The sequence below is a fragment of the Muntiacus reevesi genome, chromosome 1 (genome assembly GCF_963930625.1).
Source record: "Muntiacus reevesi chromosome 1, mMunRee1.1, whole genome shotgun sequence".
In the NCBI taxonomy this organism is placed as follows: domain Eukaryota; kingdom Metazoa; phylum Chordata; class Mammalia; order Artiodactyla; family Cervidae; genus Muntiacus; species Muntiacus reevesi.
The window spans coordinates 239,954,752-239,980,642 of record NC_089249.1 but is presented as its reverse complement, the minus strand read 5'-3'; the positions used below and the strand labels follow the sequence as shown (position 1 = coordinate 239,980,642).

At 51.0% G+C, this 25,891-nt stretch overlaps 1 protein-coding gene across 2 annotated transcripts in view; it reads left to right on the top strand.

Annotated features, from left to right (window-relative positions):
• ANXA6 (annexin A6) overlaps positions 1–25,891 on the top strand; it is a 47,157-nt gene that overhangs the window by 5,442 nt on the left and 15,824 nt on the right. For both annotated transcript variants that reach the window (XM_065918951.1, XM_065918950.1), the window contains 16 exons: positions 4,015–4,058; positions 9,583–9,673; positions 10,689–10,783; positions 11,307–11,420; positions 12,375–12,465; positions 13,391–13,470; positions 14,538–14,594; positions 15,385–15,478; positions 15,902–15,997; positions 17,252–17,310; positions 18,309–18,431; positions 19,360–19,418; positions 20,736–20,814; positions 22,496–22,577; positions 23,764–23,858; positions 24,321–24,434. In XM_065918951.1, coding sequence (XP_065775023.1) covers positions 4,041–4,058; positions 9,583–9,673; positions 10,689–10,783; positions 11,307–11,420; positions 12,375–12,465; positions 13,391–13,470; positions 14,538–14,594; positions 15,385–15,478; positions 15,902–15,997; positions 17,252–17,310; positions 18,309–18,431; positions 19,360–19,418; positions 20,736–20,814; positions 22,496–22,577; positions 23,764–23,858; positions 24,321–24,434 — 1,347 coding nt within the window. In that variant the 5' untranslated portion in view covers positions 4,015–4,040. Of the gene's footprint in view, positions 1–4,014; positions 4,059–9,582; positions 9,674–10,688; positions 10,784–11,306; positions 11,421–12,374; positions 12,466–13,390; positions 13,471–14,537; positions 14,595–15,384; positions 15,479–15,901; positions 15,998–17,251; positions 17,311–18,308; positions 18,432–19,359; positions 19,419–20,735; positions 20,815–22,495; positions 22,578–23,763; positions 23,859–24,320; positions 24,435–25,891 lie in introns of those variants that run through there.

Sequence of the window (25,891 nt, the reverse complement as noted above, 5' to 3'; positions counted from 1 at the left end):
GATTAAACCTGGGCCCCCTGCATTGGGAGCTCAGATTCTTAGCCACTGAACCACCAGGGAAGTCCCAAGATCAATTTAGAAAGTTGTAAGTTGTAGTACTCTCATCCTGCACCCCAATGGATCATTGTGTCTGGTACCCCACTTTGGAGACCACTGCTCTAATGACAGTGATTGTTTTAACAGAAGCTAGCACCACTAATTCAACATTTACTCTGCACTTCACCATGCTAAGTATTTTACTTGCCTTACTTTATTGAATATTCACGAAAACCTTATGAGATTGTCATTTTAGAGGTGAAGAAACTGAGTAAGAGAGAAAAGATGCAATTCACCCATGGCCATGAGCAGTTAGAATTTGCATTTAGGCTGTGACTGCAAAGCCTGCAGTCTTAATTACAAAATGCCACGCTGTGTCCTTTGTAAATGTTTGGGATTTTATTTTGTAGATGTGGAAATTGAGATTCATGTTTAGGTAACTTAGAAAATTACAAATTGCTAGGGGGTAAAGCTGTGACTGAGTCTGGCCTCCAAGCCTGTGCCTTTGCAGGACTTGGACGAGACCTGTCTGGTTCTCGGTTTCCGCAGTGCTAAAGTTGGGCATTGATGGTCGGGTCAGCCCTGGTATTCTGTACCCTGGAGTGTTCCTCCCGGAGTCAGTCCTGTTTGCTGACAGCCTGAAGGACTAAGGCAGGAGGTAGTCACAGCAGCACAAGGCCAGAAGGCCACTCTGCCTTGAATGGGTTTCTGGAATGATCTATCCTGATGAACCTTCATGGAAATCCATGTCTGAAGAGATTCAGAGTTTCTGGGAGGAGAGAGGCACCAGTGTAGAGTGGCCATATCTGCCAGTCTTGATAAGCTATTTCAACCAAGATGATGAAACTTGCATATTGGGGGTAGGAAGGGGATAGAGAGGAAACCTGTGGCCTTGGGGGAGAACTCTCCTAGGACTGATGTTCTGAGATTTTGCTGTGAGAATCCCTGGTTGGTATCTGCAAAAGTCTCTCACACCCTCTTTGGGTTTCCAAAGATGGAGTAACATTATCCACATTTTGCTGATGAAGAAACTGAGGTTGAGAGAGGCAACCTGGCTTGTCTGAGCTTGTCTGAACAGAGGGCCAGGCTGGGAACCGAACCTGGGTCTTTTCCTTTGGCCTCTTCCTCACGTCCTATTGCAGCGAGGGCTCATTGCTGTGTGGAGGCTTGTGATGACCTGAGTGTGGGAGGCGGAGATGTTGGCCCTTGTCTGGGCCTGATGTGCCTTTATCTTTATCTAGAAAGTGAGGGACTTGATACAGTGGGTTGTTACATGTGGGATTCTGAAACACTGTATGTAAAACATTTATTCAGGCAACTTTCTGGGTCACCCTGAAAGGGATCAGAGCCCCTCCTAAAGCCTCGATGGTGCCTCTGTGATTAGCTCCAGAGCTTCCCCCAGCCCTCAAAGGAGGGGCTATCTAGGCTCAGTTCTCTTGAACTGCACTCAGAACATGCAGTTCTGGGCGATGTTTGTTTTCTATGTATACACACGACATGCTCTCACAGGAGGCACACACAAACTGCTCTCAAAACCCAGAGCATTTTCCCAAAGACTTGGAGGCCCCTCCTCTGAGCCATCCAGATGGGCCTGGGCTGCCGCCAGCTGCTAAAGTTTCCAGCAACAAGGCCAAAGGAAAATGCTTTGAAGCCGGAGATGCAGGTGACTTCCGGCCCCTCCTGCGACCCCTTTACTGTGCTGGCCTTGCTGCTGCCTCACCTTTGCCCACACCGTCCCCCTGGCCTGGGGAAACCCAGAGCTGGCTCTTGGTCGAACCTCGCGGGTAGATGTGGGCTCCCTACCCACCGGGGGAGTTGCCATTTCCTGAGGCGAGCTCAAGTTTGTACCAGAGGGCCCCTGGTTGTCAGGGAAACAGCAGGGTTTCCTCAAGCTCCACTCTGAGCTCTGCGGTTACAGGCAAATCGCTGCCCTCTGTCTTCACTCAGGTCTGTCTGCTGACTGCCTGCGGTTTGCCGGACTTGAATTCAGGCAGTAGGGACACATAGATAAACACGACAGAGTCCTGTCCTTAGAATATCACCCAGCACACTGAAGGCCACCACTTACTGAGAACACATCTCTGCCTGGCCTTGACCTAAGTTGAGTCTCCTCCTCCACCTCTCCAAGGCAGGAAGGGGAAAGCCCCAGTTTTGTACTTAAGATAACCTTGAATTCAGAGATGAGCCATGTGCCCAAGGTCACATAGCGAGTAAGTGACAAAACGGACTTGAGTCCAGGTCTGTCTGTCTGACTCCAAACCTGTGTTCCCACTCTGTTGCAGGTCTCCAGTGGCCCCAGAGTGACAGCAGGATTATGCGCTGAGATCAGGGGCTGCTTCCCCCTTAGTGTGTGGGGGTGTAGGATGGGGGAGATGGTATGCAAAGACCTGGAAAGCATGCAGGTTAAGCATCTCCTTCGTTTATACCCTCTGTTCTGGTTCAGCTCCCTGTGGGGGTCTTACTGAATTTAAGTCTGATAAGAGTTTGTTACTTTTACTTTTAAAAAGTAATACTTACACCTGGTTTAAAAAGATCAAATTGTACAGTCCTGATTAAATGGAAAGCACTAGTCCTTTCTTCTCTAATCCCAAGATTTCATCTCGTCCATCTCTGCCCATCTGCCAAGAGAGGCTTCATAGCCCAGCCCCTCCACCCTTCTCTTCCCCTTTCCAAAGCAGTTAACATTCCTTTTTGCATTTCTTTTTGGGTGAGATATGTTTGTTTCTTATTCCTCCACTGTAGATTCTGTGTCCCGACACCCTTTTCAATGAGATTGTCTGTCCTGTTTGTTCGGTCTCCACCCTCACCCATGATCTGTCCCATCAGAGAAAAACCCAAAGTCTTTACAGCCTCAAGCACTGGTCCCTTGATGCCACGTCCTACCAGTGGCCCCACCGCACTCCCTGCCACCATACTAGCCACGCTGAGCTCCTTGTCCTCACTGCCCTCAGGTAGCAATATGGTTCATGATACCTCCAAACACCCCACCTGGGATCACACCCCTTGTCACTCTCTCCCGATCAAGTTTCAGCTTTTCTCGTTAGTTTTTATCATGTGCATTTATTATTCTTCCCCATTATAGAGGGGGCTCCCGAAAAGCACGGGCTTTAGAAACTCTCTTGTTTACTGCTGCATACTCCGCGTCTACAGCAGTGCCTAATCAGAGTAGAAGCTAAAGAAACCAGAGCCCCCCAGAAATTCGCAGCAGGTGACCCAGTGCCCCTTGAGTGTGCTCATCTGCAGCCTGTTAAGCCCTGTATTCTGGACTATTCTTGGTGACTTGGGAGGAGAGCATGCATGGTGCAGATGGCATGGACCCTGGGATCTAACTTTGTTGGATTCAGGTTTTTTGGTTTTTTTTGTAGTAGAGTTGATTTACAATGTTATGTTAGTTTCAGCTGTATAGCAAAGTGATTGCATTACATATGTATATATTCTTTTTCAGATTCTTTCCCATTATGTGTTATCACAAGATATTAACTATATAGTAGGTCCTTGTTGTTTATCTATTTTGTATGTAGTGATTCAGTTTTAACCTGTATGAGCTTGGACAAATTGTTTAACGTCCCCTTCCTCAGTTTCCTCTATGAGAAAAGGGAATTTGGTGCCAGAAAGGATTGCTGAAAGGATTCGGTGAGATGACATCTGGGAAAGTGCCCAGCATGGCCTGGAGGAATTGTTCTGGTCAGTGGCCATATCCTCTCTTCCTCTTCCAAATTCTCCCAGTTCCGGGAGTCTTTCCCATCATGGTGTAATCACCTGGACCCTGAAGAGTCCGTCTATTATCCTCCCAAGAATGTGCCTGTCCCTGAGCTGCATCTTTGGGTGTGATTTAACCTGAAGGGCTGGATGCAGTTGAAAAAAAGCAGGCGGAGCACATTCTCCCTTGGGAGGAAGGAAAGGTGGGGAAATCTGGGGGAAAGAATAGAGGGAGTCAAAGTGCAGAGGCATCTCATGGCATTTCTTTTTTCTCCACAGTGTTTTCTGCTGCAGAACCTGAGACCATGGCCAAACCAGCACAGGTAAGGAGCGTCTCCCCTTTCTGTAGCACTTCCCCTGGGCCTGGGCTTTTCTTGGAGTCACTGGGCCTTCAATACAGACCCCCAGTACCATCAGTTTTAAAGGAGCTGAAGAGGGTCTCAGGCTTTGTTTCCTCCTATTACAAGTCGCAGCTCATTGGATGCAAGTGACCGATGAGAACACACAACATCCTAAACACAAAGTATGTGTATCGGCTCACATGACCGAGAAGCTCGGGGCTTCAGGTCTGGCTGGATGCAGGGGCCCAGCTGATATTGTCAGGATTCTGCCTCCATGAACTGGGTCTCATCTGGGTGGCTTCATTCTTGGACAGATTCTTCCTTGATTTCTCATACTAGCTACCAGAGGCTCTAGGCTTCCCTTCTGCTTCCTGGGCAACATGCAGGAAACAACATAATTTATACCACATGATTCCAGGGGAAGTCCGGGGTGTGGTTTTCGTTGGCTGGGCCTGGGTAACTTGGATCTGGGTGCTGGAGTTGCTCCTTCCTGAACTGCATGGCCCAAGAGTGGTTCCCCCTGGCAGGGAGGGCAAAAACATTAGATGATGCTCTCTGCTCTGGAGGTGAAAGTGTTCCCTGTCACTGGCATTTGGGATGAAGTTTCCCTGGCTTGGGAGGCCACAGTCTTTCATGCCATCTGAGCGCTTTGCTGGGCTGTAGAATTTGAGGTGTATCAGAGATGTTACTCCTGTGTGTAGCCAAGATTACGTTCCTGCCCTGGTCAAAGGTATTGCTCTGTGCCAGGGTTTGCTGAAAGTGATCCTGTTGGCTGGCCTTAGAGAAAAAGACATGGTCACTGTAACGATGGGGTTGAAAAGGAAGAATAAAAAACAAAGAGACCCCTGACTTGACCCCTGTAGTCCTTCACGTTGATCATAGATTGGCCACAGACATAATACAGGAGCTGCGCAATCTTGGGTGAGTTCTTTACCTTCTTGGGGGCCCAGTTTCCGTTATGAGGTGATTGAGCTAAGTGAAAGTGAAGTCGCTCAGTCGTGTCCGACTCTCTGTGACCCCATGGACTGTAGCCTACCAGGCTCCTCTGTCCATGGAATTTTCCAGGCAAGAGTACTAGAGTGGGTTGCCATTTCCTTCTCCAGGGGATCTTCCCGACCCAGGGATTGAACCCAGGTCTCCTGCATTGCAGGCAGACGCTTTACCATCTGAGCCACCAGGGAAGCCCCTAAGTGATAACTAAACATTGTCCCCATCTTCATGACTTGCCACCCAATGCACGGATGTCTTAAGGATATCTGTTCACAATTCTTGAAGAGCACAGTGTGTTATATGATGTGAGACCAGTGCTCAAAAGAGTCTTAGCCATGGCCTCCCTGTCGGCCTGAGCAGCACACCTTGCCCCAGTGGCCTCTGTGACCCGGAGAGGGAGCTGGTGGTTATAGACTACATCCGAGGCATAATTCTTGCTGCTCCCTGTTTCCCAAATCATCCCAGAGTTATTTCCAGAGAGATACTTGAATTGCAGGATGCCAGATGACCCTAGTGGACAGATCAGGCCCTGGGAGCCGAGTGGCCAGGACCTAGGACACGCATTTTTGGACTCTTGGTCCAGTGCTCCAAAACCCTACTGTCTGCCTGGCTGACCTGTGCTTTCTTGTCATCATGGACCAGCAGCCACAGACATCCTGCAAGCAAGAATTCCAGGAGGGCAGAGCTCTAGGAGTCCCTTGTCCTGTGGGAAGAGTTGAAGCCCCCCTGTGTTCATGCATGGTACTGATGCTCTGATGGTGCCTTGGGGGCACGCAGGTTGAGGAACTAGGAACTGGAGAGAGCTACTTGGGAAGAGCAAGGGGGCTGAGAATAGAGGGGATCCTGGACCAGAGGGGAGAGAATGCAGTGTGTGCAGGGCAGTAAAAGCAATTTGGATGCTTGGAGTGTGAGGGCTGGGGGAGGGAGGAGGGAGGAGGGAGCTGAAGACAGGACAGATCCTCCTTGACTTGCAGTGGGGTTACCTCCCAATAAACCCATGGTGAGTTGAAAATGTCATAAGTTGAAAATGCATCTAACTCACCTACCCCACTGAACATCAGTGCTTAGCCTCGCCCGCCTTAACTGTGCTCAGAACACTTACATAAGGCTGCTGTTGGGCTAAATCATCTAACACACAGGCTATTTCATAATCAAGTGTTGAATGTCTCATGTCACATATTGAATACTGAAAGTGAAAAGCAGAACGGTCGTGTAGGTGTAGAATGGCTGTCAGTGTGTTAGTTGTTCACCGTTGTGGTTACGAGGCTAACTGGGAGCTGCCCTGCTCAGAATCACAGGAAAGGCCCCTACCCAGGAAAAGGTCAAGATCTCTAATTAGAAATAACAGTTTCTACTGAAACACTTTTTGAAAAATCGAAGTCAAATTAGTCAGGAACTTCCTGTGATAGTGAGAATGATCTTCCCTCCACTGAGCTGTATTTTGTGTCCAATGCTCCTAACTCTTAGCACCCCAACTCTGCTCCTACTGTGCCCCTTTCCCAACACACGTGCGTGCTCACACTTGTGCACACACAGGTACAGAACAAGCCACTCCACCTTTTCTCTGGTTCAGGTCACTCCCAGTTACTTCTGCTGTGATCCTGGTGCCATGCCCCCATCTTTCCTTCCAGAAGGGCGGACCTTAAGGCCCAAACTCATGAAGAAACAGGTTGATGTTACAGAGTCCCAGAAGCATGGTCCTGTGGCCTCTGTTTTGCAGTGGTTTGAACATAAAAGTGGCAATAAGAGCAGTCTGAGGACGGGGCAAGGGGGCTGGTGTCTGCAACTCCAGAGCTGCAGAGGGAGGCCTGGGGCAGGCCCAGTCCAGGCGGCTCTCAGGCAGAGTCCCCGCCACGCAGCCATCTCTCTGAGTCACGTCGCTTCAGCTCCCGAGAGGCCTCAGGACGCCTCCTCGAGAGCAGCCTGCGTGCAGCCCAGGGTCCCAGCTGCTCACCAGCTGGCCTCAGGGCCTGCTGAATATTTCAGGGTGGAAAGTCCTTTCTCCTCCTCTCTCCCCTCCCTTTGTGGGGTACAGGGCCAGGAAACTGTCTGCTGGGGGAGCGGCAGGCAGTCAGGGTGAGGTGAAGGAGCGGTGTTGGCCACACAGGTGGTGCTCGGAAATGGCAGATTCACCAGGTTGGTGTGAGAATGACTCGCGGTGGGAAACCTGGGCGATTGGAAGGACTGTTCCTGCGTGTCTAAATGTGACCAGTGCTGGCATCCCTGGAGTCCCCCTCTCCCAGTGGCTGTGATCCTGCTGGCAGGCTATTTATTATCATTGTGCAAAGACCCACAGAGGGAGAAAGACTGCCATGCTGCAGGCCAAGCGCGCCGCTGAGGGAGCCTTTTGATCGGGCCTTGTGTCTGCAGTTAGACTTCCTCTGCTCCATACAGCCTCGTCTTTCAGCTGCAGCCTCTGCCCCAAACGCCGCCTCAACCCCACCCGGGGGTGAGGAGGGGCAGGGGCCGGAGGGGAGGTGGCAGCTTGCTGCCAGGACCTCTGCCCTTCCTCCTAGGGGCTCCGCTGCCATCTTGCCCTCTTCTCCTTCCTTCCTGGCCACTTACAATCCCACCATCTTGGCAGCTTTGGACGTCCGCATAAGTACTGAAGAATCTGGGCCCGCCTCCGTGAGTGCTCTCTCCTGCTCTTAGCTCCGGACCTCCGCCATGCCGCCTCCCTGTGTGGAGCCTTTCCTTCCCTCCCCCACCCCTGGGGCCAGCTGTTGCTCATCCTTTAGCGCTCTGCTCGGCTTAGACTTCCCTTCCAGGAAGTCTTTGATCTGCTCTGGGTGTATTCACAGTCACATGTCCGCCCGCACACCTGTCTACCTAAGAAGCCAGTAGAGAGTGCCTAGTTGTGCTAAGCCCTGAGCTACGTGCTGGGGTGATATAAGTGGGCAAGACAGACTGACTGTCTTGGAGCTTTCTAAAGGGAGTGTCTCTTTTCTGGTCCGGGTAGTTGGCCTGTGTTACTCTATCCTTCTCTGCCCAGCAGTGCGATTAGGTTGCAGGGGATTCATGGGTGGCGGGAAGGGAGCCGTGTCCCTTTCTGTTGTCCGTCCTGCCAGAACTTTAAATAGCACTCCTGTGCCCACGCGTGCATACCTCGGAGGAGCCAGCAATGGCAGACATGAACCACAGGGCCCCTGAACGCTTGGCCAGGCCCTGCAGTGCGGGCAGCGGGAGACACAGGAGACGGTCCGGAGGCTCACTGGCTCCCACGCACTTCTTGTTTTTTCAGGCAGGATTGTGTGAGCCACCCCACCCGTCCTGGTCCCCTCCCCAGCTTGAATTGCCCTCCACTGTTTTCCCGCATTCCTTTGCCTCTGTAGTGGAGTGTTTATTACTAGCTCTATGCTAATTTGTAGGCTAGTCTCTCTCCTCTGCTGGGTTGGAAGCTCATGAAAGTCAGTCTTGGGTCTTCTTTCTCCCATAATCTTCAACCCTTCATGTCGCGCCTGGCACAGGCTAAGTGCCTGTCACCACGCAGTGTGGTTAGCGCCCTGGGCTCTGGCATCCTCCACCCTCTCAGCTCTTGGTTGCTCTCCAGGCCCCGTGGTTCTCAGGGCTGTGTGTCTGACCCACGTCTGACTTCTCTGTGAACAGCCCTTTGTGCATTCAGGTTTAACATCTAAGATTCTCTCCCCACCTTTGCCTCAACAACCCAGCCAGCTTGTCCTCAGATGCCAGCTCACGGCTCAGCTTACTGGGCCCAGAGGAGCGGCACCTCGTCTGGGCAGATTCTGAGGGTGACTCTGGGCCAAGGCACCCCTCTCCCCACAGAAGCTGGCAGCTGCAAAGTTTCTGGAGCTGGAGAACCAAATGTTCACTGGACAGAGATGTGGGTTCTGTGTGACCCCAGCAAGTGGCTTCCCTTTGTGGGGCTCGGTTTCTTTGTTTCTGTGACAGATCATCTTAAGTGCTTCTACAAAATGCTCTAATGGTCACATTTATAAAGGTGAAAGGGCTTTGTACACCGCAGAGAGACATAAACACATGAGGGGCTCTTTGTTTTGCAGAAACCACTCCCATCCCCTACTTCAGTCTGGTTCTTATCTCTCCCAGGTTCTGGGAAAGTGGTGCAGAGCTAGGGGCTTGGCTGAGCCTTCCTGCCAAGGGGAAGAGGCACCGTCCTTGGGGCTGGTGGTGGCAGGAGGTATGGGGAGAGTCCTCCCTACTCTTGCTGTGGCTTTCTGTAGCCGGTGCTCCACTTTAGGGGTAGGGACCTCAGCCACTGTCCAGGTGAGCGGTTGCGGTCTGGGGTGAGGCAGTGCAGGTGAAGATGGAGACACGTGGCAGATTCTGTCTCATCGTCTTTGTTTAGTCCAAAGACTGTGAAAATACACTCCGGCTCTTGCCATGGCTGTTATGGAGACTGAGTTTGGGGATTTGTAACAAATATCTGAGCAGCAGAGACTTTTATCCCATGGCCAGGGTTGGGAGGTAAGCTGGGGTTGGGGCTGGGAGCCTCGTTCAGGCCAGGTCAGCAGCTCACGCTCTGCTCTTGTTTCCACAGGGTGCCAAGTACCGGGGCTCCGTTCGTGACTTCCCCAACTTCGACCCCAGCCAGGATGCCGAGACTCTGTACAATGCCATGAAGGGCTTTGGTGGGTGCTCAGCCACTGCGAAGGGGACCCGCAGGAAAGGAAGCAGGATTCACCTAGGCTTGAGGGTGTCCCCATCTTTTGGTTATTCAGTCATTTTTTTGTCTCTCTCTTTTTTTTTTTTTTTTGGCCATGATACATGGCATGCGGGATCTAAGTTCCCCAACCAGCGATTGAACCTGGGCCCCTGCAGTGGAAGTGCAGAATCCTAACCACTGGACTTCCAGAGCATTCTTTGTCTCTTCTTTTTATTATTTTTTATTATAATGGACTCTTCCCATGGTGCTAGTGGTAAAGAACCCGCCTGCCAATGCAGGAGACAGAAGAGATGCAGGTTTAATCCCTGGCCCAGGAAGATCCCCTAGAGAAGGACATGGCAACCCACTCCAGTATTCTTGCCTGGAGAATCCCATGGACAGAGGAGCCTGGCAGGCTACAGTCCACAGGGTCGCAAAGAGTCGGATATGACTTAAGCGACTTAGCACACATACATTCCAGGCCAATAAAACGGTCTAATAATTAGAAGAAGCTTTACCAGTAGACCTGCCACCCAGTTTGAGAACTGGCACTTGCTTGCTTATGTAGCTGAAACATCATGGTATGTCTGCCTCCTGATAGCATCACTTTGCCTTTTGTCTTGGGAGTAAGCACTGCCCTCAATTTGCACCTTATTATTTTCCTTTACTTTTCCTGTCATTGAAAGAACCTATCCTGGACATTAAGACACCTGGGTTTTTCTAAGCTAAGCTCACTGGGAGACCGTGGGGGGACTCCATGCTCCTCTCTGGGCCCCAGTTTCCTTGTGTGTGTGATGAGGTGCTAGATCATGGACTGTCTGAACTCAAATACTTCATGTGCTAGCATCTCTCAGGGGGGCTCGTCAGGTCCCCACAGAGCCCCCCTCTGATGCCACTGCCTCTTGTGAGCAGAAGGCTGATACCGAGGACTGCAGGAAGCACCTCTATTGGGCTTCCTGGAGGCAGGTTGGGCAAGGTGACTGCTGCCTTCCCTCTTCTAGGCAGTGACAAGGAGGCCATCCTGGAGTTGATTACTTCCCGGAGCAACAGGCAGAGGCAGGAGATCTGCCAGAGCTACAAGTCCCTCTATGGCAAGGTAACCATGACAACCAGAGGGCTGGGGCGGAGGAGGCATGCTCTGATTCATCCGGGGCCTTTCCTGAGTATCTTACTCCAGCTCAGCTTCCATGCTGGCACTTCTGCCCTCCTTTTTCAGGCAGGGATCATTCAACCACAATTGCATCTAGAGCACCTGCTGTGCACTGTGCTAGGGGCTAGGGCTACCCAGATAAATAAGACCCTAGGGTGTCAACCTGTGGGTTCACAGTGGGAGAGACACAGTGAACAAGTAAACGCATGGTTCACTGCAGGGAGGAGGCATGTGCTGCGGACTAGAATCCTGCCGTCTGCTAGCTGCGTGCCTCTGGGCAGGTTGCCTGATGTCTCTAAGCCCCTTTCTGAAGGCTGATGATAGTATGTACCCCCAGAGTGACAATTAAGTTGGATTACTCCGCCCAGTGCCTGTACAGAGTAACTGCTCATTCAGTGTAATTCTTATCATTATAACTGCTCTTCCCCATCTTCTTCCATCTCCTCCTCCCTCCACACCTCCCAACCAGGACCTCATTGCAGACTTGAAGTATGAGTTGACGGGGAAGTTTGAACGACTGATTGTGGGTCTTATGAGGCCACCTGCCTATGGTGATGCCAAAGAAATTAAAGATGCCATCTCGGTAAGAAGCAGGGTCTGTGTATGTATGAGGGTTGGGGGTGTGGTTCATGGGAGATTGCAGCTTCTACAGCAGAAATTCAGTGAGCCCTACACCCACCCCACACATATGCCCTGCTTTGAGGCAGCAGCCCAAGTCCTGCTCCAGAGGGTGCCGCGGTCCCTCCAGATGGATGGAGGTAGCATAGATGTTGGTGTGAGGCCCACCCTGTGAAAGGGGGCCCTGGGCCCACACCCCACCCCAGTCGCTTACCTGAGGAAGCAGGACATGGGGATGTGGAAACAGATTGTGTCCAACACCCAAAAGCCAAGGGCATCATAAAGGAGATCAGGAGGACAGGCCCTGGGCTTGGGGTGGATGAGGTCATCCCAGAGGATGAGGGGATCAAGTTGGACATGAAGTCTGGAGAGGGTTTGGTTGACCAGAATGGGCAGATCATTCCAGGCTGGAGAGGAAGTAGTTGTGAAAGTGTGTTCAGGATATGAGGGGCAGGCCAGTCTAGTGGAGGTGGAGGGTTTCTCCCTACAAAGCAGGAAGAGCTCAAAGGCCCTCGAGTGTACTCGGCACTTTACATTTATAAAGTGCTGTGACCTTTGCCTCAGATGAGCTATAAGAACTTGTTTTCATAAGCTAATAAACTTAGCAGTGTTAGAGATGATCACCTTCTCATACTTTCTGTGAGCTCAGCAGAGCAACTAGTATCATTTCCATTTTAAAGATGAGAAAAGTAAGGCCCAGGAAGATGGAGCTTTTTTAATGAGCCATCACGAAGCAAGCTGCCTGCAGAGGCGGCACTAGAACCCCCATCTTTAGATTCTCAGGGCCACAGCTCAGGATCAGTGCCTAAGACCCTGAGTGCTGGGGGGTTTCCCAGCTCTGATCACCCCAGGTTCCCAACTCGGGGCTGGTGGCCTCCCATCTCAGCCCTTGACTCACATGCCCCTTCTCTTCTCCCAGGGCATTGGGACCGATGAGAAGTGCCTCATTGAGATCTTGGCTTCTCGGACCAATGAGCAGATCCACCAGCTGGTGGCAGCATATAAAGATGGTGAGATGGGCAAGAGGGGCCATTCAGGGTTTTTCAGATGTGTAATGAAGGTGCTCACGAGAGTAGGGACCCTAAAACTCTACCCGTCCACCTTTTTTCCTCCTTCCCTCTGATCTGTCTGTCCATCCATCTATCCATTTAGTTAGTACCCGCTTTTTGCTGGGTTCTCAGCATATGGTGGTGGGCATCCATACCATTCCTGCCTGAGAGCTAATGTATTAATGAGATAATGAGGGATATAGATAATAAACAGGTAAACAAATGGGATGATGACATGTGGTAAAGAGTTATGAAGGACGCAAGCAGAAAACAAGCATCCAACTTTAACTGGAGAGGACATGCTTCAGATAGGTGGTTGGGGAAGCCTGTCTTGGGAGGAGATGAGCAGGAGTCAGTTGTACACAGAGTGGGGAGAAGACCCTGGCGGGAGAGGGAATGACAAGTCCGAAGGCCCCCAAGCAGAATAAGCCTGGTGTCCAGTGTGAGGCTGGAACAGCAGAGAGCGGGACAGGATCACACAGGGCCATGTAGGCCAAGGGAAGGAGACGGTGTTTATTCCAAACCTAGTGGGAAGCAGATGAGCCCGTGATGAGTGTGGGTCTTAAGACAGTCACCCATGTTGCCATGGATCAGAGAAGCAGAAAGAACAGTTAGAAGGCTGCAGCCGCTGTCCAGAGGACAGCGCTGTCTGGAGTAGGACACCACAGGTGAAGATAGAGAGATGTGTGCAAATTCCATCTCACCGTGTCATGAGTCAGTACAAAGAATTGTGAAAATACAGCCTGAGTCTTGCGCGACCAGCGTGGAGACTGGATTTGGGGGTTTGTAACAAATATCTGAGTGTTTTAGGGGCAGCGGGGACCTCTGTCCTGGTTCCCTGGGATGTCCTGGGGATGGGATTAGAGCTTGTGTTCCTTCCTGGCAGCCTACGAGCGAGACCTGGAGGCTGACATCACTGGAGACACCTCTGGCCACTTCCGGAAGATGCTCGTTGTCCTGCTGCAGGTTGGTCTAGCTTGGGCCCTCTGAGCTCTCCCCCAGGGTACAGAGGGCTTGGAGCACCTTGTCCCCGTTCCCCTAGACACAGTGGTTCGAGAGAGGCTGCTTGGTGGCTCCTCAGGTGTAAAATCCTCCTCGTGTTTCCTGGCCACCTCTCCCCCTCTCCCCATCTTATCCTCAAACTTGAGATGGTCTCTTGGGCTTGCCCGGGTATAGAAGCTGAGCGTCCATGGTCTGTTTTCTGTCCCCTGCGGTTTGCACAGGCAGGTGACCTGCATCTCTTTTCACACACCCTGTCTCTCTTGCGCTTCTCTGTCCTTTTTCTCTCCACAAGTACCCCCTCCTCTATGCGCCAGTCTCCCTCTTGCCATGGTTTCCCCAGCAGGGGCACCAGCAGGGCCTCTCTGGGGCTGCCTGAGTGGCATCCCCCACAGACCAGCCCTGCTGCTCCCTCCCAAGCAAGGTTGACATAAAAACATAACAAAGAGCATAAAGAGGTGCACAGTGCTGTCGCAGCTGAATTCTATCTGCTCAAACTGTGTTTTTTCCTTTGTTCATTTTCCTTCGCGTGTGTTTTTTTTTACACGTTGAGTTAGTTGCTACCATTTTTAAAACTAGGGAGATTTTGCTCCGAAATCAGATCTCTGGATTCTTTTGAATAATCGAAAAGTTATGGGAACAGCAGGCCTGCTTATTCTCAGGACTGCCCTGTTTGGTCCACACTCCAAGGATAAAGGAAGAATCCAATGGCTAGGGACCCTGTGATTCCCTGTGAAATAGATGCTGTGGTCCTCTATGTGTGTGTGTGGCCGCCCCCTGCAGCTTGTGGGATTTTTGTCCCCTGACCAAGGATTGAACCCGGGCCTGAGGCAGTGAGAGTGCAGAGTCCTCATCACTGAACCAGCAGGGAATTCCCAGGTGCTGCGGTCTTGTTCCAGTGGCAGCTGTCAGTCTCTTCTCCTGGACACCCTGGGCCAGCACGGTTTTCCTAGTCCTCCCTGTCTCCACCACTGGCCTCTAGGCTTTCTCCCAGCTCTGGTATTTGAACCAGTGTCCCTTGTCTTTCTTCCCAGGGTACCAGGGAGGAGGATGACGTAGTGAGCGAGGACTTGGTGCAGCAGGACGTTCAGGTAAATAAGCACCGGTGGAGATTGCTGGGCATGGCCGGGCAGCCCGAGAAGGGGGAGGGATGGAGGCGCAGTAATTTGCATCAGACACCAGAAATAACTGACTCACAGCCATCATTATATAGCGCTTTGCTGAAGGAAGGGTTGAAGTTAGCGTTCAAAGGTACATAGCATATGTAAAGCTGGTGAGATGTATTTTGGAGCTTTTATCATTTGTTCATTTTTTCATTCAGTTAATTAATATTTATTGAACACTTCCTATATGCCAATCATTCTGAATGCCAAGCATTGGGGAATCACAAATGAGCAAAGTCAAACAGTACTGGGGAGTCAGACATATATTAATCACACAATCACATTCTCTTTGTTTATACCATATACTCCAGGTGTTTTGAATTCCCACTATATGCCAGTAATACTGTAGGTAGATACAGAGAATGTAGGACATAATTCCTATTCTTCAGGAGTCGATGCTCTAGTGGGAAGCCAGGCATATAAATATTATATATTATACAGTAAATCAAAGCTATAAAGACACAAAAGTCTAGAAAAGGGAGTGAGGGAAAGAGAACTCTGCCTGGGACATCAGGAAGTGCTTTGCAAACAAATGAGATGTTTAATCTGGGCTCTGAAAGTTGAATAGGAGTTTCCCCAGAAAGAAAGGAAGGAAGCTAAGAGGTGTATGCAATTACTAGCATGTTCAAGGATCTGGCAGTGGTTCTGAGTGGCTTGGCTGGTAAGTTCTGTTTCCTGGGGTCTCTTCTGTTAGTTAAGTCCCACTTCTCCCCTCCAGGACCTGTATGAGGCAGGGGAACTGAAATGGGGAACAGATGAAGCCCAGTTCATTTACATTTTGGGAAATCGCAGCAAGCAGCATCTTCGGTTGGGTGAGCTCCAGAGAAGACCTACAGCTGTCCCCTGGGGGTTGTACCAAGATTTCCTTTCTCATTTCCTTTTCTGCTAAGGAGCATGATAGTGCTTCACCCACAACCCAAACACTAGTCCTGATTTTAAGACCGTGGCTTCTATGGTCCCTCATGAGAGGTCTTAACAGGGTGTTCAGCCCCTCCGTCTCAGTACAGTCCCTGTCTTCATGTTGGAGCAGGAGGTGTACACAGTCCCTCACAGCGACACGGTGAGGCTGCGTGGTGGCCGGTGACATTCACGACCTTCCTGCCACCTCCCTAAGTGCCAGCCCTGCCTTCACAGCGGCGCTGTGGTCCTGACCACTGCGTCTCCCCTCCTGAAGTCCCTGTCGCTTCCAGTGCTATGAGGGTGCCTTTGACACCCTGTCTCTCTGTCTGACTCAGTGTTTGATGAGTATCTGAAGACCACAGGGAAGCCGATTGAAGCCAGCATCCGAGGGGAGCTGTCCGGGGACTTTGAGAAGCTGATGCTGGCTGTGGGTATGTCCAAGGTTACATTCCCAGGGCCTTTGAGAGATTCAGGGACTCTGACCCAGGGACATGGGGATTGTATGGTATGGAGATGGGAAGGAGAAAACCAGACAGGTGGTGAATTCTGAAGGTTTAGCTAGGGCTGTGTGGCCGAGGCCTGGGGGCTAGGAGACTGCTTGGACACTGCTGCCTCCTGCTCCCTACTCCCATGTTTGTGATGGGGCCGAAAAGCACATGGGGTCAGGGGTCAGGAAGTCATGACCAGGAAAGTGGGTTTTGTGGAGCATCTGCTGTGTGCCTGGTGCTCCGCTGAGTGTTTACTCGTTACAAATGACCCAGGAGTGGACACTGTCATCATCTCCATTTCACGGATGAGAAAACCGCAGCTCACAGAGGCTGTGTCTCTTGCCAAGGGGTAGTATTGTAATGAATCGGGGTACTCTTGGCATGCGGGAAGCCAGGAGCTGACCAGTCAGTGGTGGAGTCAAGATTCAAAACTCAGGCTTCTTCTCAGTCTGCTGTTGACTTGGAGAAAGTCATTTATGCTAAGTGGGCCTCAGTTTCCTCATCTGGTAAATGGGGATGGGGAGTGAGCCTCCTGACCCAGAGGCTGTGGGCACGTCCTGACATCGCATTCCCAGGGCATTCTGGGATTCTGGCCCAGGAACACGGGGCTGAGAATGGAAAGGAGAACTGTATGCTATGGAGGTGGGAAGGAGAAAACCAGAATGTCAGTTTGCCAGCCAGACGTTCCAAAAGTCACTGTGTCTGAGCCTGGGATAGGTTGCATGAGTGTGTTTCTTGGGAATGAGCTAAGGCCCAGCACTCATCCTCTTGCCCAGAGCTGTCCCCCACCAACCCTATCTCAGATAGTCGGGTTGTGGCCCGCTCTGCCAGCAAGATCCAGAGGCTGGGCCAGTAATGTTCTATCATAGTAGACTCTAAAGAACCACCTTGCCTAGCCCCACCTCAGGTCCTTCCCACCCGACCCAGTTCCTTGAAACACCAAAGGACCAGAAAGATGAAAGGGGTCTTTGCACTTCCGACATTACAACAGGCCCATGTTCTGATTTCTCCATCCCCTGGGTTTGTGATAAAAGTGGTGGGTCTGGGGTCCTCAGGGATTTCAGATTATCAGGAATCAGGATTCTTCTCAGGTTTGAATTTGGTGGCTCCCAAGGAATGGAAATAAAGAAAGGCCCAGGCCACCCCATTGCCCTTCCGAGGCAGCCAGAATAACTACCTCTTCCTTCCTCTTCTCAGTGAAGTGTATCCGGAGCACCGCAGAGTATTTTGCTGAGAGGCTATTCAAGGCCATGAAGGTGAGTGGTGGGGTTGATGCACCCGAGGTTGGGGAGAGGGGCTCTGTGTACCCCCACAAGATTGTCGGGACTCTGGCAAATCCTTGGGAGTCCATTGGCCAAAGAGAGCATTCAGGGCTTTGGCCATAAAACCGAGTGATGGCACTTTGTCCCAGGTGAGCTCCAGAACCTGGGCTGCTGCCTATCATACATCTACCCACCCAGATACCTACCCTGTTCTCATGATTGTTCAGGGGGTGCAGTTCCAGCCAACTAGCTGGGTTGGAAGCCCATGCTTTATTTCTAAATGCTAATTAACTAAAATGTTTATATATAATGTACATAGGAAGTGAAAGACATTTTGGCATTGCCTGCCAAGACTTGTGATGTTCATCCCAGGGACTCAGGGATTCTGCTCCTGGCGAGTACTGAGAACAGATTTTCCCAGGGCTTTACACACACAACACAGAAGGTGGTGACATCTTCATAGTGCACCAGGGTGAATGAACCCAGTCATTTGTTGTCAGAGGCCACAGGCCCAAAGTCCCTGCAAGTGGCCCATTCTCTGTCTTCCAGCGCCAGACTGGACCCAGCTGGGTCCAGAGACCAGCTGGGTTCAGCTATCCAGAGACGTTCGCCTGTATGATGTGTTCATAAAATCATTCATAGCAGTATGGTCCATGTCATGAAAAAACTAGAAACAACCCAATGCCTATCAGGAGTAGATGGACAAATAAATGCATAGTGGTGTATTTACAGAGCTCCAAAATATGCAAATCTAAACCATACCTTGCTTAGAGTTATGAGGAAATCAAAGACGGGAATGACATGAAGTGGGGTAAGAAGACAATAAAAGCAGGAGGGACATCAGGGAGCTTCAGAGGGAATGGCAACATTCGGCTTCTTTCCTTCTTAATTTTAAGGTTTTATTACAAACATTGTATTTTCAGTTGAGCAGGGGACTCTTAGCAGGCTAGCCTCTTCTCTGTTCCCCATCCCCCAACCCACTCGTCTTGCAGGGCCTGGGGACTCGGGACAACACCCTGATCCGCATCATGGTCTCCCGCAGCGAGCTGGACATGCTCGACATCCGGGAGATATTCCGGACCAAGTACGAGAAGTCTCTGTACAGCATGATCAAGGTGAGGTGCTCACGGGGCTCCAGAGAGGGCTGGGGCGCTCTCCCAGGACCAAAGGTGTCGTCCTAGAAAGGTGGAGTCTTGTGGGAATTGCAGGAGCCCTGCCTGTGCCACCTTCAGCGAGTTGAAGGCAACTGCAGAGAAGCAAGTGTCAGCTTAGAAGCAAGGTGTTTGTAAGACGTGAGGCACCTCTTTAGAGGAAGGCAGGACTGGGTCATGATGGGGGCAAAGCTGAATCTGGGGTGAAGGCTCCATCACTACGGCACGCCTACCTCCTAGAGGCAGCACAAGGCGGAAGGACAGAGGCAGGTGTCCCAGGTAAACACAGAGCGGGGTTCATTTGGGACTCGCAGCCCCTGGGCCAGGTGATGACTCTGGGCTGTCCAGCCATGAGACTTGTTCAAGAGACAGATGTAAAGCTGGATGGTTTCCCCTTGTTTTGGGTGAGTGGGATAAAGCTTTCTGAGTTTAAGCTGTGCTCCCTAACTAAAGAATTACATAGGCTTTGTGTGCAAAAATAGCTCATGGGAAATGTCTAGGAAAAACTAGAATAAGCAAAATAAGTCTGCTTCTTTACCAAAGAACTTCTCACAGCCTTCATTATAGTTTGTTCACTATGAGGCCCCAAGAGGGATGTAGAATATGCCGTGTCTATCAAATGTACATTTGTTTGGTTTTGGCATTTCCCAGTGTTTTTGCTCAGTCCATTTTATGGACTATTTTACATAGGAGGGCTGGGCTAGGGTTATCTGGTGGCAGGGGTGTGTTGGGGCCGGCTCACACTGGCTTGGGAAGCATCTCTTCTTCTTTTTCTAATTTTTAAAAATATTTACTTATTTGGCTGCACCAGGTCTTAGCTGCAGCACTCCAGGTCTTTGTTGTGGTGTGTAGGATCTTTAGTTGAGGCCGTTCTCTCTGTCTTTCTCCCCAGAATGACACCTCTGGCGAATACAAGAAGGCTCTGCTGAAGCTGTGTGGGGGAGATGATGAGTAAGTGGCCTCCTGGCCCCAGGCTGGAGGGCGTGGCCTCAGGTGTGGCCGGTCAGGATTCTCCTGGCCTCATCCTGATGGATGGATGGATGGATAGATGGATGGATGGATAGATTAGATAGACTTGGGAATTCCCTGAAGGTCAGAACACTGCACAGGTGAAAAGACGTCTGAGTGTCCATGTACGCGCACATGAGTGTGGTCTCTCTTACATGGAGACGTCTGCTCGTGTGAACTTGGAAAGCAGTCTAGGGATGTGGATCAACAATCATAATATGAAGGTCTAGGCCCTGCTACTAACTTCTCAGCTGCTTCTCTGGTTCATCATCTGTTAAATGGAAAAAGGACAGGTGCCTGCCCTGGCTACTCGTTTATTCAGCATCTATGCATTAAGCACTCTCCACCTGCAGGCTTTGAGGGGAAGCATTGATGAAGCCTCCAGCCTAGAAAGGCACACAGACCTGGGCATGTGTACATGGTGGGGAAGTGTACGTGTCTATGTGCACTCTCCAGGTGGGAGTGGGGAGGATCCTGAGATAATGAGGCTGAGATCCAAGGAGAAAGGTGATGAGGCGAAGACAGGGCCTGGAGGGAGAGTGTTTGGGGTGGAGAGAGAGCCTGGAGATAAGAAGGTGCTGCCTGGCTCATTTGTGTAGCTGAGGTCACACTTTTGTGTCGCGCTGGGGAGATATGAGACTGAGAGGGGGGCAGGGCCTGGGACTTCTTCCTGGCACATGAATCTCCCCTAAGGAGAGCAGAGAACCAGCCACTGGAGGAGGATTAAACTGGGGCATGACTTGACCAGATTTGGGTTGCTGGGAAGGGAACTACAGGTTCTCTGATTTCCCTTCTCCGGGACTTCTAAGGATCCAGTTAAACAGGGAATACAGGAGCCTCCTGTTTACCTTTGGTAGGTGCCTTAGGAGCTAGTTCAGTTCAGCAGGTATTTACCTGGCAGCTGATAAACCAAGGTGCTTGGCAGAAGGAGAGGTAGAGATGACATGGCTCGAAGCTGGTCGTGGACATGTTTGAGAGGGGAGACTTAGGAAAGGGGAGGATGAGGGATTCAAGAAACCTTCTCCCGTCTGGGGCTGGGGGCCAGGAAGGCTGCCGGTCAGAGCTAGCATTGTCGGGAGTTGAAACAGGGTAGAAGGTTCTCAGAAGTGGAGGGAGGGCTCTGGTGAGTGTGTGAGGCCAGGCTGGAGAGAGGGTAAAGCCAGATGGGTTTACCTGAAGTGTGTGTGTGCGTGTTGTATGTGTGAAGTGTGCCCACGATGACCTTCCCTCCTGTCCTCTCCCTAACACCCTCCATTCCAGTGCTGCTGGCCAGTTCTTCCCGGAGGCAGCGCAGGTGGCCTATCAGATGTGGGAGCTTAGTGCAGTGGCCCGAGTAGAGGTCAGACCCTCCCCGCCTCCTGCTTGACTCTTGACCACTGCTCTGCGCGCACCTTCCTGCTGCTCTGGTTGGCACCCAGCTGCCCCCTGGTGGCCAACCAGAGACACTGAGTCTCACGTCTTGAAGCTTCCTGTTTTCTGCAGAGTGATGGATTGGTGGGCGGGCACTCTGGTGTTGGCATCTGATTCCTGCATTCACCTCTAACACGCTGGGGAGCCTTCTGGCCCACTAACTATGTACAGATCTTGCCGAATGGAGATTTGGTTGGTTCTTTGGAGGAGCCTATCCCATCCTGGGTCCAATAGTTGGGTTTTGGAGGCGTGGAAGCTGAGAACAGATGGGCATCCCTGGGGGTACTAGAGGATTCTTGGTTGTCCTGAGCATCCTCAGACCCAGGGTCTACACAGGGCAAGAAAAACAAGTTTCACTGAAGTCCTCAGGGCAAACCAGCCCCAAGGTAGCACTTGGCCCCTAAAAAATATTTGGAACCTTGGAGTCTTTTGCTCACTTGCTAGCTACCTTTAGCAGGCCCCCACCTCTCTCTGTCTCCCTCTCCAAAGAGGCTGTTGGACATGGCGGTCCGGGTGCCCTCCAAGGGCTCCTGGGCACTGATGCTCTAGGACAGTGTTTCCCAAACTGTAAGGAAAGAGCTTTCATTGAAGATGATCTTAAGTCATATGAGAAATGAATTGAGTTTTTTTTGTGTGTGTGGAGGAGAGACCTGCATGGCATTAAATAACACTGACCCTCATGCAGTGTGAAAGCTACTCCACTTTAGCTTAATCAGTATTTAAATCAGTAATCAATCATTATTAATGCCAAGGAGGAAGTCTCAGTTTGGTGCCACATCCTTGCCACAGTCGCTGATGTTCCCTTTTCATGAAGAGCTGAGAGAGCTAGCTTCAGGTCCAGAGCTCTTGGCGAGCCATGGTATCTTGTTAAATTTGGTGATATTTGAAAGCATATACTTTTGTTTTTATGGCCTTTATTTTTGCGGGTTACCTGATTATGACACATGACACCAACTTTCTATTCATAATCGTGATATAAAATTGCTTTCATTCATTCACTCATTGAGCAGATATTTTCCGAGTGCTTACCCTTGTGTCAGGTACTTGCGTTATATCAAAGAACGAAATGGACCAAAACCCTTGCCCTTAAGGATTCAGTGCACTTCAAAAGAATGCATTTAAGTAAAACAGAAAAGTAGCTGAATTAAGTTAAAATGTTAAGAAATAGCATAGGGCGTGGGCAGATACAGAAAACATTGTGAAGGTCATTCGGGGGAAATGAAATCTGGGCAGCTCTGTTCCAGTATTTGCGAACATTGCAGTTACCTTTTCGGGGAGAGCTTTGCCCTGTGAAATGAGAAGACCCTGGGAGCAGGGCTGTGTTGTGAGAGCCTGGGGGGGGCCAGAGCTGGCTCCTGGGGCAGGAGCCCAGCCCCTCTGCCCTTGACAGCATTTGCCCTGCTCCCAAGCCTGGGTCTGTCTCTCTCCTCCTCCCTCTCTCAGCTCTAGGGCAGGGGTCTGTCTGCTGTGCCTCCACCCCCGCCTTTTTCCCCCAAGCTGCTTGGTTTGGGGCTCTTGGGGAAAGCCTCCCCTCCTTCGCATGCTCCTCTCCTGGCCTGGCCCCTGGGGGGCCTCCAGACACCTGCTGACTCACTTTCTGCCTCTTGTAGCTGAAAGGAACCGTGCACCCAGCTGGTGACTTCAACCCTGATGCAGATGCCAAAGCCTTGCGGAAAGCCATGAAGGGGCTTGGTAAGGGGCACCTGAAAGGGGTCGTGTTTGCCTCTGGGGCAGTGGAGGGTGGCAGGTCTGCAATGGGACTGGCAGGGGCAAAAGCTGAGGCTTCAGACTGGAGTCTGCAGGATAATAAGGACTTTATTTGCCTTGAGTCTCCACCCCCCTGGAGCCTCCAGCTTCCGTAAGTATAAAGAGAAGGGTAGTGAGGGGGTTTGTCAGGAACCTTCCCAGAGACCAAGGTGCTCCCAGGTCCTGGTATAGAAGTGCTAGGTGATGAGCTTGGGTTTTTGCTCTGGCTTCTTTGCTTATTCACCATGTGACTTTGAGCAAGTCCCATAACCCACCTAGGGGTGTCAGGATCCCATGCATAAAATAAGCAATGTGGACCCTGCAACCTGAGGCCAGTTCTGGGGTAGGGACGCCCTCTGCTGGTCACCCATGTGCAGGCCTCCGTTTGGTCCCAATGGGAGGAAGCACCTGTGGGTGGGTGGCGGGTCCTCAGGAAGGCCAACAGGGACAGAGCATCAGGGTTTGTCTTCCATTGCCCTCTCTCCCCCATCTGTCTAACAGAACCTTCCAGGGGGCCTTGGGCTAAGCCTTTTACCTTCTGGGCCCCATTTTCATTTGTCTCATGAGAATAATACCGAGGAAGATGACAGGGCTAAAAATGCTCTTGAAAGACAGAGTCCTGTGCAGGGTCTGAGGTTGATGGAATTGGTCTGAGAGGCAGGAAGCGGTACCCTGATGCCTTCCTGAGTCAGCTTGCTACAGTTGGAGGGACTTGGGGTCCAGCTTTCAGGGAGTCCAAGGAAAGGACATAGGGTCCCCAGCAGGACTCCGGTTGTCAGTTGGAAGGATCCCTTAGTAATCTCTCTAGCTCTTCATGATGCAGGTGTGGAAGTCAGGTCCAGAAGGGGAGGGGACCTGCCCAAGGGGTCAACCATGGCCAGACAAGGAATAGAACTCAGAAGTTCTGACTGTCAACCCAGGGCTCTCTTTTTTTCTTGACTTGTGATCCAGCAGAAAAGTGCAGAAGGAATCCAGGGGAAGTTAGTGACTGGGCCAGAAGCAAGGCTCCTGCAGGGGCATAAAGCTGGCTAGCCTGGCCTCTCCCCTGGCAAAGACAGATGGGGCCCATCGCTGGGGGAGGTGGGGGAGCTGGGCCAAGGTCTTCCTCTGATCTGTGGCTTTGGGATTTCAGGAACTGACGAGGACACCATCATCGACATCATCACCCACCGCAGCAATGCCCAGCGGCAGCAGATCCGGCAGACCTTCAAGTCTCACTTTGGCCGGGTAAGGGCCTCAGCCTGGACCCCAGGCCCTGCATCTGTGCTTCTCCTTCTGATGGAGCTCGGCGTGCACACATGCCTCTCCTCGCTGCACCCCGTGTTCCCTGTGATCAGCGATATGTGTGTGACTGGCTCCCCTTAGGGCTGCGATCAGGGATATAGCTATTAGCGGCATCTAGCTTTAACTGGATTCTCCCAGGATGGAAATGGTACCGCCCCCTTTCCTTTTCTGTCTCCTGCCTCCAAGGAGAGTGGGCAGGTCCCCCTCCTGCATGGTGTTTTCTCCACCCGCTTTGTGGTGCTGGTGGCGGTGGTTTTAAACCCAGTATCAGCCAAGGCAGACACAGATGCCCACGATTCCTACATCTCGTGGAGCCCCACCTCCTCCCTCCGTGTCTCCTTCCTGTCCCGAGTCACGTGTGGGCCATTGCTGATGTTGACGTGACCTTGGCTCTGCCCTCTGCAGGACTTGATGGCTGACCTGAAGTCTGAACTCTCTGGAGACCTGGCAAGGCTCATTCTGGGGCTCATGATGCCACCGGCCCATTATGATGCCAAGCAGTTGAAGAAAGCCATGGAGGTAAAGTGTGGGCACCAGAGGGGTGGGGTCCAGTCTCTGTGGGTGCTGGGGGACACCAGTGCTCCTCCTGAGCCCAGGTGGGTTGGGTGTAGCTCCTTGGGAGCCCCTCCCACACCTGTCCTGGGCTCAGTGTCTTAGCTAGTAGTTCCTTGTCTTGTCAACCCACAAGGCGAGGCTTTGCTTTTGTCCCCACTTTATAGATGAGGATGCTAAGGCTCAGAGCTTAAGTTCCTTGGTCAAAGTCAAAGCACTAGAAAGTAGCAGAGCTGGAATTCAGATCACATCTGTCTGTCTCAAGAGCCTGATTTGACAACCGTGTGAATCAATCCACTAGAGTTTCAGGCTCCTTAAAGATTAAGAGAAGAACAAACTTTACCTGGGCAAAGCCAATTAAGATTATTATCTTGAAAATTCCTGGATAGAAAAGTGGATGACTTACAAACACAAAATGAGGAGAAGGATAGGGCTAGACCATGGATCTTAGGACACTCTTGAGGATCAGGCTGTCCTCACCACATATCAGTTTTTATTTTCATTATTTCTTAACTTTTTGGCCACACCATAAGAGCGTGTAGGATCTTACTTTCCCAACCAGGGATCGAACCCATGTCCTTTGTCTTGGAAGTGTGGAGTCTTAACAGCCAGGGGAATCCCCACACCAATTTTTAATAGACTGATGAAGATACCCTTCAGGTCAGAGGACTCAGGGATCGGTTAACCCCTGGGCAGTAACCTCCCAAGACAGAGACTTGTCTTACCTTTTTTATAGTCATTGCCCCAGCAGCTTACACAGTGACTGGCACATAATGGGTGTTTAACAGATATTTGAACTCATCAGTCAGTCAACCTGTCTTGTCTGGTTCCTCCTCTCCCCCGACGTGAGGACCTTAGCATAGTGGGCTCCCCAGCTGCCTCAGTCCGTGTATCACCCATCCAACCCAGATGTAAACAAACATAGCTTGTTGTTTTCTTTAAAGCACAGAACATCTTTTTTTTTTTCTGACAAATATGTGTTTACCATGAAAACTTGAGAAAACATAGCAGAACAAAAAGGAATATTGATATCATCTGTGATTCCCTTGCCCACTCAGAGACCACGGTCACTGTTACACTGGTGCATGTCCTCTGTCCTTTTTATGTATTTATATATAAATATTTATATTGAGATATGTGCATATAAGCGTTTTTATACATACACACCTGCATATGCTATATTCTTCGCTTTTTAAAATTTTTGGTCCAAAGCAATTCTCATGGGAGGTTCTGGAAATCTTTACAAGCTGGTGTAGTCCTTTGATTGTGCGAAGGTCTGGTCAAGGGGTAAAGAGAAAATGAGGGAGGCTTGATCTGAGTGTTGACCTTCTGCGCAGTGTCCTGGAACAGGAGTCTCCTTGACCTGGGCCCCTTGGGCCTCTGCACAGGGGTCAGGGCTGTGCTTCAGATCCTCTTTGCCTTGC